Below are 12,969 nucleotides of genomic sequence, written 5' to 3' on the forward strand. Positions count from 1 at the left end.
CTTCTAGGCACCTATTTGCATTTATTAGGCAACTCAATACCTTTGTAATTCTGAGTCTGAGTGACAAATGAAGTATGTGGCACTACTAAATGAGGGAACTGAAAATGAGAATCCTTGGCTAACAAAGGCATAGATGAACATCCTATATGCTATACATAAATACATCCACATGCAATAGAAATATATCTGGATTTACCTGCTTTCATTCATTTTTAAACTTTAGGATGTGGGTTTTATATGATATGTTTGAGAAACAAAGGACCAAGAGGTTGTGTCTAAGAAGTCAGAAACAGAGATAATTTTCAACTACAGAGGTGAATGAGTAAATACATCATGAATTTTTGCTACTTTTGGAAATGAAATTTTATTGTCTTATATGTATGTTTGGAGGCTGACACAGAAACATTGTATGTAAGCCACTGCCAGTAAAAATCATTCAGAGACTTTTACAGGAAGAACATAAACACGGACTTGCATGATAAATAAATAAAACCACATCAAATTCATACTTTGATGAAACATAGAAGAGGTTCAAGGATTTATGCAAAACGAAGATGAGAACAGGGAGCTGATGATCCACGCTTTGGCACTGAGAGCATCCATGGGAGAAGGGAGCCGGCAGATCTGGGCTCAGGGCTGGATCCTGCGGCTAGTACTTGGGGCATTGCGGGGGCAGCTTGCAGATGTTCTTGGTGTACTGGGGACAGCACGGGACCGGGGGGCAGAACTGCTGCAAAGGAGGGCAATAGCGCTGCACCGGGGGGCAACAGCGCTGCACTGGGGGGCAGCATGGTGACGCATAGGTGTACTTCTGCACAGGCTGCCTCTGGATGGTGTAATAGCCGGAGGATCCTGAGTCGTGGCAGGAGGACCGAGTACCATGGCACGAGGACCGGGAGCTGTGGCACGAGGATTCGTAGCTGTGGCAGGTCCCGCGAGAGCACATCCTTCTGGAGCACTGACAAAGCTGTTGGGAACAGACAATATGTCACCCCAGCATGGAAACTGCTGTTGCCTTCTCTAATGTGCTGTGGAATTCCTAGGAAGCTCCCTGTTCTTGTTAATTTCTAGTTCTTTGAGGATATGGCAATTTCAATGCTGCTTAGGTACTGGAAGATGACCTACATCTCCTACTAAAAACTTGATCTTTTATAGATGCAATTTGCTTTTGAGAGAAAAGATCAAAAGATCCATTGCCCATACCAAGACTCAGACTCCCCTGTCCCCTCTCCTCAAAAACTGTGGAAGTGTCTTCTCCATAAAATCCTCTGACTGTACTTCTCTCTCTGTAGCTTCATGTCTTTCCGCTGTTTTTATTTGGTCTGAGCCTCTGCCTATTAACAATATATCCCACTTGTAATTTGCATTAATAAAATAGCTTACCTACAGGGACTTGGTCTCAGGCTTGACCAATGTCCAGTGGTAAGGAGTGAATTATCATTCTCCAACTCTACCAAAGTTTGTATGAAAGCAGCTGGTCTTTACTCAGGAGAAACAGAAAAATTGGACTTACCCCTTCAGCAACAGGAACAAATGTGTGTAAGTGCAGAGAAGTGAATGAAGGAAACTGGGAAGAGAAACCTTTTATACCATTTCAAAGGGTTATCTAGGACATGAGACATCTCTTAGCAAGTGTAACCTAATTACATATTCCAGCCCATTTCTATCCACTGTATTCAGCTTCTGACATTTTTCCTTTGATGCCTTGTGTTTTTAGCATTATAATTGTCCCATAGGTTATTAATAGCACGTTAATTCTTTTACATCTCTATGAAAGAGATTGGAAGGTATTTGTGCACCTATTTCACGCGAAGTGACGCCAGTACCGACGATATTAACAGATCTGGTCATGGACAACAAGTATCAAGCGGAAGAGATGTTTGTGATTCAGAAGTACCAGTTCCTTAAGCTGTGCGGGGATGTCACATGGACCAAGAGTTAAATACTCCTGCGTGAAAGAAAAAAGATTACTAATGGCAACTCATGTGGATGATGCTTATGGCAGGAATAATCTAGCTGAATTGCTCAATGGTACTGGATATTTTAATGAGAGATTCGGCATTGGCTGTAAGAAGTCCCTCGCTTATAATTTCAACCTATCTGCACAAAGTGTCCTACGAAAGATTTGTTTTTCTCCTTCAAAAGATGCTGTTTCAATCTAATTTTGCAATATTGTGTTTATGGCAGTGATATCAAATCCTCCAGCAGAAAGGTTTGAGCCTGCCTGACCTCCCAGAGGTGAGATTACTTTCAGTTCCCATTTTCCTTTGTCCTTCTTTAAGGTATTCCCAATTTTCCCCAAGATTTTAAATAAAGCATGTTTTCAGAAGCAGTTTTCAGAAGCAGTTAAATGATTTCTGGAGCTCTTTCCTTTAGGCCCTTCTGAAATGTTTACCAGTTGTGGTTGTAAAAAGATGGGCCATGTGCCTGCCTCCAGAGTAAGGTTTAAGCTCTTTCATTTCATGATAATGTTGAGGCCATATTTGGACTATTAGCTGACATGGAGACCTCTCCTAGTACTGCTGTCCTGATTTCAGCACTCAACCCTGATGTTTCTGTAGCTTTTCTGGAAATATGCATTAGATAGGGTTGTAGTTCAAGAAAAAATAAACAAAACAGTGTAATGCTGTAGAGGTAGATGTTTCTGAATCTGGACTTTCCTGTGAATCATGGATGAACTCAGGTCTTCCTTCCCATGTCTACTTACAGATCATGCCCATCTAACCCAGCAATTACATTTTCTTGTCACATAAAAGGCAAGGATGTGTCAACACTGGGATAGCATCGTGGGATTAGACGCCAGGCACAACTGATTTTGAGTGATGCTCTACTGACTCACTGGGATCCCTTGAACCAGTTCATTTGCATCTGTGCCTCAGTATTGCAATGTACAAAATGAACCTATAAATACTTTGTTGTAAAGTCTTATGTAGGCCTTAGTTAGGCAAAGCCTTTAGAAATCTTTGATCATGTATGGGATTAACTCTATCTCGTATAAAAGGGAGAGGATGGTAAAAAAGAGTGAGTCAGGTGTAAATGTCAGGAACCAAGGGTAGCCAATAAAAATGGCTGTGGTCAGGGGAAAATGAAGCCCCCATTCTCCAGTGGTGGCTCACCACTGAAGTCTGAAAGTCTATAAAGATCTCCTGTTCCAGTCCATTCCCTTTAGTTTGAATTTGCATCGCCCTGTTGTTGACTAAGGTACGTGATTAGACTGGATCATGAAAACTTATTTTTCTATTATAGCTCTTTGTTTATCTACTATGTCTTGACAAGGCTCTGTCTAAGTCCAAACAGCTTGTTTATTATAAATAGTGCGAGAGATACTTTCTACAGAATAATCCTTATATTTCATTGTTAACCAATATCCAGTCATTGAAAATAATAACAAACATTAGTTTTTCGGACTAAATATCTCATTTGTGGGAGGAATATTACAGTGTCTGAGACTTCATTCAGAAGATAATATTTTATAGACAATGACAATACAGAATAAGAAAGTCCAAATCTGCTGTAGGAAAGGCCTCTGCTTCTGATTAGCCCTACTTATCTCAAAGCTCAGTAGTGAAAAAGTATCCCTGTAAAGGTGAGGGTGGTCAAACACTGGAACAGGTTGCCCAGAGAGGTCGTGGAGTCTCCATCCTTGGAGACACTCAAATCCTGACTGGACATGATCCTGAGCAACCTGCTCTAACCGACCTTGCTTGAGCAAGGACCAGATGATCTCCAGAGATCCCTTTCATCTCCAACTAGTCTGTGACACTGTAAAAGAAATTTGTTTGCTTCCATCACAGAGATATCTTTTCTTTTAGGTTTACCCCTTGATCCTTGACCCAAAATGACGTGCTCTTCTGGGAGGGAGTCATTCTTCAACTTGAACTCAACCTGGTATGACCCTGCAGGCTCCTGGCTGGACACCCGGCGGACACCACTCCACTATGCGTATGGTTCCGGCTGCGCAGCACGTTGCAACTGTGGCGGGGACTCATGCCAGGGCGGTCATGACTACCGGCACTACGGCTACCGCCGGTCAGTCTGCTCCAAGAGGTGTCGCAGCTCCTCAGCACCATGCCATGGAAAGGGGTCTTCCCAACGTGCCAGGACCTCCGCATGCAACTACAGGAGTTCAGGAAGATGCTTGAGTGACAAGATGGCTGTCTGTGCGGAGCGGTGCCAGCAACCCTTGGGGTCATGCCATGGGAACAGGGATGGCGTCTGCATCATGCAGCCAGTGGGTTACTGTGGCTCTGCTGGAGGGTGGCAAGATGGGGTGAGAGCCTGCTCTCTGGGGTGCCAGGGTTACGGCTGTGTTGGCGGGCCGACATACAGCTATGGGGCCTATGAGGGATGCCATAGCCATGGGGCAGCCATCTGCTCGAAGGGGTGCCAGGGTTACGGCTGTGTTGGCGGGCCGACATACAGCTATGGGGCCTATGAGGGATGCCATAGCCATGGGGCAGCCATCTGCTTGAATGGGTGCCAGAGATTTTATGGAGGATGCCACAATTAACAGAAGACCAGGGTGTGCAGGGCCTCCAGCCTGGCATGGCCTGGGATCACCATGTTGCAGCACTGTCATAAGGCTGCAGGTTCTTTGATACGCAGCTGTGGTGGCGAGGACAGAAGTGCCACGTAGCGCACCACAGAGTGCAACGTCATGTGCAGAAACATGCTCTGAGGACCAGCCCCCTTGCCTCTCGCACTCCTAATGTTTGCCTTGGGTTTATCATGCTTTTGTAGTCTGTTTCTTCCCCCTCATCTCCTGCTCACTTGAATGAGGCACTGTCCAGAAAATATCCTCTGCAGAGGTTGCCCTCTGCCCAAACATCATTGCTGATGGGGCCTTTGTGTTCTGTGGTGGGATGGGGAAGGTGAGGACTATTTTCTGCTGAATTTATGCAATCCACTTTCTGGCTTCACTTTCCAGCTGTGTATGCTGAGATGATAAAACTTACAACTACGGAGAGATTTGCTGTCTCTCTTCCTCAGGCTCATACTGAGGATCTCTTCAAATGACACAACCTGCAGCGCTCCAGGTTGGCTGACAGCGTAGGTGAAAACTTGGACTGCCTAGAAAGAATTAAGATGGGAGATTTTATCTCCCATTCCCTCAAACCTTTCTAGTCAGATTCAAACCCAGCCCAGAGCCTCATCTGGTTTGGTTTCCATCTCCTGTTTGGTGCAGGGTGGGTTCAGCATTGGCAAATGGGTGTCTGAGTATCTGGGTGGACGTGGACTGTCCATGACACCATGAAACGCCCTCCCATGATTTCAGAACTGCGCATCCCTGACTTTGCATTTGCAATCATATACTGCAACATACTAGAATGAGGCTGCTCATTATTTTAATTAACAGTAATAATAAAACAAGTGCTAATAATAAGTTTCTTGTTCCTTTCAAAGATTTAGTACAAACCTTTTTTCTAATTAAATATCTAATGCATTACACACAATACTGTACTCATCCCACAGAGGCACGAATTTCCATAGCAATCTTGCCTCTATGTTGGCAGACACCGGAAAAGAACCTAGGGATGAATCCAGTGAAATGAGAAATACAGCTGCATATTTTTATGGACAGTTGTCCATTTGCTATTCCCTCTTGTGGGATTAACAAGAGATGCAGCTCTCTGCACCTTCAGCCCTAGACAGCTTTTCGAAATCCAGCATCCAGATTTGTCTGGAAGATGCACAAGATACAGGTACCAAAGATGTGAGCTTTCACACATCACTGCTATTGAAGTGCAATGGGAAGAGGGGAGGGATGCCCTGCTGTTTGCAAGCTGTAAAAAGCAGCATTCATTAACATAGGTGGGCTTGGGAGTGATGCTAAAGATGAGACAGAGCTAATGATGGAAGCACACACTAGGACACCAGTACACTTTGTGAGCTTTAGGTTTTAATATCATATCTTTGCTACTGGAGACAGAAGCAGGAAATCAATGAATTCAAATACTGGAACACGAGAGAATAAATCACATTTCTGACATGTTAACACCACTTTGCGTTATCAGAAGAAGGAGATACTATTTGTGCTGGAGGGAAGCGGCAGGGCCTGCCCAAGCTCAGGGCTGCATCTTGAGGAGGAGAGGAGAGAGCGTAGCCCTGTAGTGTGCGCTGACCATGAGCTCGCCCTTGCTCCTTCACTTCTGCTGCTGCGGGGGCCACTGCACTGGCTGCTTGATCTGCTGTTGCTGCTGGCAGGGGGCAGGGGCCACTGGCACCTGGGTGACCACGGGGCACTGGGGAGGGAGGACCACCACCGGTGTCACATCCGGCACAGGTCTCACTTCATGGCAGATGACTTCCTCGGAGCCATGGCAGGACGATCTCTCATTATCGTGGCAAGAGGAGCCTCCGCTGTGGCAGGAGGAGCTCTCAGTGCTGTGGCAGCCTCTGTCTCCACGGGAGCACATTTTTCAGTAGGTGCAGGGAGCCCTGAGAAGGAGAAGACCCTCACAGTTAGAATGCACAGATGGCAGTGTGCTTTTCTCCTCTCTGTTTTGGGTTCAGATTTCTTCTATGTGTTTATCAGCCTGCGATTTCTGATCACTCATCTCCCGAGGCTCCACAGCATTTGCCTGTCTTCCTAGCCTGCTTCCCTGGCTTGAAGCTTCATTCCCACAGTGCTACACCAGCTGAATGCCTTCACAAACTCCTGCGGCAGCCTTAATCTCCATTTCTGCCAGGCACTGCATGCCATTTCCCTGGATTCCCTTTCTGTATCCCAGGAGGACTCGTGCAAGAGGCCCTGGGATTACTTCAGGGCTGTATAACGGAAGAGCTGATGTGCTTCAGACTGCAAATTTATTTTGCAAAAGAGTCTCAAAATCTGGAGCCTACATGGGCGCTTGTACAGCTGGTGAATTTACAGCTGGGACTACTGGCATTGGAGCCTCAGCAAAACACACTCTCAAATACAGTTGCTCAAAATGAAGAGAGTCCCATGCCTACTTCACTCCTTGTCCCCTCCTCACCCCTGCGCTCTCTCTGTGTCCACGCAGACCCGTGGCATGCCGCTACCTGGTTTCCTAGTAATGCTAAGGCGCAAGGCTCACAGGAACGCATCTATCTGCGTACATCTAATCTCCTTCCAAGCAGGTAGGCTCACAGAGCTGAGACTTCCATGGGGTAAAAGCACCCAGGATGACTCCTGCTGATTTGAAGACTCTACAAGCTATTCCTTCCTCTTGTTTTTAAAATCGCCTTCTCAGTTCAGTCTCACATTTCTTCAAGGATATCTTGATACTTTCAACTCCTGAAGATTTACATTTTCTAGAGGAATTTATTAAAGGAGTCAGGCTTGTAAATACTGTTAAAATTCCCAGCTTAAGCAGGAACTGGACACCTAACTCCCAAGATCTCTTCTGAAAAATCAGCCTACCATCTCTCATTCATTCTCACATCCCATTCTTTACTTCTTCTATTTCCAGTTTGTCCTTAGAAAACTAGGAAACCTGAACACTACAGTAATCTGAATATATTAGTACATAATAAGAACAATAAATTTTGCTTCTTGGTATTAGCAGTTTTGAAATCCAGTTCTAATTGAGCAAAATTGCCCCAGCCACTGAGAAAGATCTTGGCTCTCAACAATCTCAGCACCCACAAACAGACCTATCTTTGCAAGAATATAGCTCAGCACAGTTCAGCAAATTTTCATAGAAATTGTTAGCCATGTAGTAACAACTTACCCTGAATGTAGCTGGGAACACTGAGAAGAGGGAGCAAAGACGAGTGAATGAGGTGCTCTCTGATGTGAGAACTTTTATACGGTTCCTAGCTCTCTTCCTGAAAATGCAATAACCCCTGAGGAAAAATGACCAATGTATTTACAAAACAGCCACACCTCTAATTATCTACCACCTTCAAAAGCTTATTCAACCTGGTTCCTTTGATTGACTTGTCATATTTTAGATTGTCTTCCTTGTGTTACACAGTTTTAATTGCCACCCTGCCCCATGCAAGTGGTAATGCACGAAGAGTGAAAACTGTGTGGGTGGCTTGGCTGTCTCACTCGCTGTCATGCTGGGATGAGTTTTATATTGCAAAACTGATGGTAAAGGTGGCGCTTTTTGGGTTTCAGTTCTGCTGAAACCTCTTGCCCTAAGTCTGGCAAGGATGTGAGGTTACAATGCCTGACCATGGCTTCCTCTGACCATTTCTGGCAGGACTGGGGTTTTGCACAGTGGACAAGAGCTACCACTTCACCAGAAAAAGGGCATGTTTTTAGAAATTCCTCATCACACATCTTCTATGAATTCCTAAAGCATCTTTAAAGGTGCCTTCACCCTGTAAGATGCCTACAACTGCCCGCAGTTGTGTGACTTAGCAGTGGAGGGACTCGATATCCCCTCCCTACCTTCTCTCTCTGACTGCGGCTCATTTCCCTAACTTCATCACTTTCTACAGCAATAAAATCAAGATAATGAAACCTGCGACCACTGCAGAGGGCCCTGAAAGCTCAGAATAGAAAGTGCTCTGTGAAAACCAGAGGATCAATACTAGTAACCTTTGTAAGTCTTGGCTTGTACTCATGAATTTCTAAAACCTATAGTGCGGTTTCTGTGATTGTATTCCTTTCCTTTACACAGGTTTTACAGTCATTTCACTGATTTTGACATAATTACCACTAATCTACATAGCTGAAATCTTTCCTGGCCAATATTGAAAAGTTGCAAACAGAATTCTTCTTTTAAAACTTTGTTTTTTCTAATATTAAATTTTTTTTATTTAGTCTCTCTCTAAAGCATCCCCTGTCCGTGATGGGAAAGGCTCACTTACAGGTGCCGATTGGGCAAACCCTGTGTGTGTGAGTAAGCTGTGAGTAAAGCGCTGAGGTCAGAGGCCACTTATCAGAGCTCACCACACAACTCAATCTCACCCAGCTCTTCCCTGGGGCAGGTAGAGGATGGCAGGAGAGTGTAGCCTCAGTGCAAAGCAGTGGACTGCCGCAAGCACGGGGCGCTAGCCTGGCCCCGATGCAATCAGCCGTACAACCACGGCTTTGCACTTCACAGATGCTTATGGAGCGTTCCCAGCTAGGGGCCGAGCTGTAACAGCCCTGGCTTTTTCTTTTCCCTCCCATTAGCGTCTTGACCATGCAGTTTCAGCAGTTTTCATTGGACGGTTTTACTGAGCACCTCATTTTGTGTCTTAATCTCTCTGCAAACACTGGAGTCTCAAGGTTTCGGAGGGCAGAAAGCAACTGAACATCCGAGGCAGAAGAGGAGTGGCTATCACTTGCTATCTCCAAAAACAATTTCTTTAGTTTGTGTCTAGAGGCATCAGGCAGTAACTTTCATCTTCTGCGAAGATGCCAAATACGTGTTTACCATTCAGCCTGCCTGTCTACATACAGATGGTGATGCACTCAAGCAGAAGGGTACAGCTTTTGCAAGCACTGACATGCTCGTGGATGAGATCTCTAAGTCATTACAGTCTCCAGCAACAAAAAAGTTATCGTTCTTCCCATATTGCGCAGGGAGTGAGGCGGGGAGGAAATATGCATGTGCAAACGTGTGTGTCTGTATGTCTGTAAAATTCAGACTCCACCTATTTCTAGCTTCCCGCTGCAGGCGAGCCGTGAGTGCGGGGAGAATCCCTCTCCAGTGCCGCACATGACTGCATCCTGCTCTGCTCTGACGTGCTCTTTGCATGTTCCCCCAAGCCCATGGCTTCAGCGCAGCAGTGCAACATTCAAGTGTTGGATGCAAGAGCAGTTTTCCCCTTCTTTACTGTGTCTATTATATTATCTATCTTGGTTAATATCTAAGCTTGTGGAGTCATCTTTGACACAATCCTCAAAGAAATGGCCAGGTGGGACAGTGAATAACAAGTACGGAGTTTAAAGTATTTCAATTTTCTTTTCCTTTTTCAGTGAAATTTAGGGATGACTTTTGGTCAGTTATTTGAATAATCAGAACTTTTTGAACACCCCTCTGATCAGTTTTCTTGAAGTCTCTTGAAAGTTGCTGGAGCTTTCTGAATTCTTCACTACCTTTGATACTAACAGATGAAATAGAGAAGATAATAGAAAGGATATATAAAGTAGTAGATCCTAGAAAAATAAATAGATGCAAAAGAATGATAAGTCTGTCTAATTTTAGAATGGAATTTAAAATGTCTGGTGACAAAATCTTACGTAACATTTCCTGCACCATAGCTCTCCGGTTTTACATTTTACAGGGTGAAAGATAGCTGTTGAGGCACTGAACACAGGGCTAGAGTTCAGCAGAAGATTTTGGTTTTGTAAATGGTTGTACATTACAAACATCAGGGCAAAGTTTTCTGGATTTTTGTGGAACTGAAAGGGTCAAAGTTCTCACAGGTTGGTGAAAGCAGCAATGGTAAAAAATTTTTTACAATGGAATTTTATGCTCTTTTCTCTCTCTTTTAAAATGGCACAGACATATATGACCGTTTCACTGGGTGTTTTTTCCTCCATTATCAATATTTGGATGAGTCCAAAAAAACAGAGAACAGTCCTGAAATCCTAAGAGTTTGGCAAATACCAAGTCACAACCAGCACTGGAAGTTCAAGACTCCTTGGCACTGTCCCATCAGCACGGCACAGAGGAACCATAGGATCAATGTCTTCTTCCTTCTGCCTAATTTAGGACCTGTTTTTATCAAAAAATGTCATGGGGCAGGTTACTCCAAAGAAGAAAATGAGTTCATTCATGTTGCCTCATGCCACCGGTACAAGCAAAGGTTTACGTGCTCTGGCTTACAACATCGCCTGCAATCTCTTTGGGACAGGAGCCTGGTATGTAATTGTTTCCAAGTAAACAACCTTGCATTCCCAAGGTCACCATGTAAATAATAATCAGTCGCAAATCACCTGGGAGTTTTGCCTATCGGCTTAACTTAGCTCGCAGAGTCTGGCCTGTGTATTGAGGCAAAGACTCTGGAGAGGGCAGAGCGTTTCAATTTGACTGCGAGAGATATGGGGGAAGCTCTGACTAGCTGCAGAATTAAGTAGCTTCTCTTGCTATTGAAAACTATGTATTTTAATTGTACTAAAATATATATTAAAATGTATATCATATATGTTGAAAGATAAATCTTCTGTAGCCAATTTTGAAAATCAAAGATCCATTCATATTTTGAACAAAGAAGCCAGGATTAAAGAAATCGTACAGATACTGAAGTTCCAACAGACAGTAAGGTTTTATTTCCCATTCCATGCGCAAAAGGAGATGGAGGGAGCAACCTCTTCCCAGCACCAAAGCACAAATCACTTTTTTGGCAGTGCTCACAGCAGCGTTACAAGCACAGCCCGGCACGGGGAATGCAAAGCTCCTGAATGATAATGACAAGGCTGGAGAAAAGCTGTGATGTGGCACACCCGGGGCACTTCTGCTGGAGCACAGAGGGAGCTTCTGGGTCAGTCACTTCTTCTGGCTGGCGGGCCAGTGGCAATCCTGCTTGGTCTGACGGGACTTGATGTCAGGAACAACCACGGGGCATTTCTGCTGCATAGACTGGGAGGACCCACTGCCTCCAGAGCTGATCTCTGGGCCACCACAGTACCCTGATCCACCACCCATTATGGACTTGTCTCTTGATGCATCACACCCGTAGCTGCTGTAGTCCAGTCTCCCACTGTAGCAGCTGGATCCTCCACCACCTCCTGAGCTGACAATATTGCCCGAGTCCTCAATGCTGTATCTTGGTCCTCCCCCTGTGTCGCACACTGACCCCCTTGCAGTGCCCCATGCAGGTGACCCGCTACTGTCCCCGCTGACTACTACAACAGATCCATCGCTGCCATGTCCGTATCCCCTTCCAATGCCATAGGTGGAAGATGCTGTCATGGAGGGGCAGGGTGAAACTCCCCTGCTGTAGATGACCGAGCCTTCCCCACCACAGAAGAAGGAGCCATGTCCTTGGAGGTTTGACACGCCCCCACTGCTGCCATAGCCTCCTCCATGATGTGATGAGATCTCATGGCTGTAGCCTCTGTTCCGGCGAGGACACCTCCCTCTGAGATACTGGTATATCTGGAAGAGGAAAATGTTCTCACAGCTCACAGGTACAGAAGACACTGCCATGTTTTGTTCCATTCTTGTACCACAGCAGGAGGGGAGACTGCAGTCAGTGTGGTCACAAAAGTTTTATCAGGACCTGAGGGAATCCCAGTCTGAGAACCAGGGCACTGCCCAGCTGTTCTTCAACTACAGGAATATCACTGGCTGCAGCTGGGATAGTTTTTCTGTTTTTTATCTCTAGGGTATAGTTCTGGAGAATCAAAATCTGAATACATGCTTTCCTGTTAACATATCTAATAACTGATACGGTTCTCCCTGCTCATCATCTTGGCTGTAGCTGCAGAGCTGTAAAAATAGCAGGGATTATCCTTGTTTATGTTTTTAAAGTGCTGCAAGAGCATTGGAACAATATTTCTGTGTAAGACGTTACTGGCTGCACGTTTGCTGTCGTTACATAGTATCCTCAATGATCTTTTAGATAAGTTAATCAGCACAGCCACGAGAGATATGTAATCATTACAAAGTACAGTATAGGCTTGTTATTGAATAATATGGAAAATGTGTCCAGGACTTCGCAAGCATGCTTAAATCTGCAAAGAAAACACAGTCACCATGTGCTGGTCCCACTACAGACTCATCTGGGTTTGTAGCCTCCTAAAGCACATGGTTCCTAGTACTGTGACCTGCCTTTCCCTTGCTTCCTAGCCATACATACATAATAATAAAGCCTCAGAAAAAGCAGACTTACCCTCTTCAGCCATTGGAAACACATTTAGAAGATAAAAGCCGACTGAATGAGGAGGTTTAACACACAGGAACTTTTATATGGTGCCTAGCTTATATGGGAAGTGAGACACACTACGGAATGGCAATAATTTATTTACCAGACTCTGATTTAAATACTTGCTTTGACTCATGACTTCTGATCGATATCTTTGTGCTGCTTTTTGCATTGCATGGAGCTGTAATTGCTACT

General features: G+C 44.8%; 1 protein-coding gene across 1 annotated transcript; it reads right to left on the reverse strand.

The window, feature by feature from the left end:
* Nucleotides 1-11,393: 11,393 nt before the first annotated feature.
* On the reverse strand, nucleotides 11,394-12,068 carry LOC106484272 (loricrin-like). Its single transcript, XM_013942425.2, has one exon. The coding sequence runs from the start codon at nucleotides 12,066-12,068 to the stop codon at nucleotides 11,394-11,396; it is 675 nt and encodes a 224-aa protein (XP_013797879.2).
* Between the last annotated feature and the right edge of the window lie 901 nt (nucleotides 12,069-12,969).

Source organism: Apteryx mantelli, chromosome 31 (genome assembly GCF_036417845.1).
Source record: "Apteryx mantelli isolate bAptMan1 chromosome 31, bAptMan1.hap1, whole genome shotgun sequence".
Lineage (NCBI taxonomy): Eukaryota > Metazoa > Chordata > Aves > Apterygiformes > Apterygidae > Apteryx > Apteryx mantelli.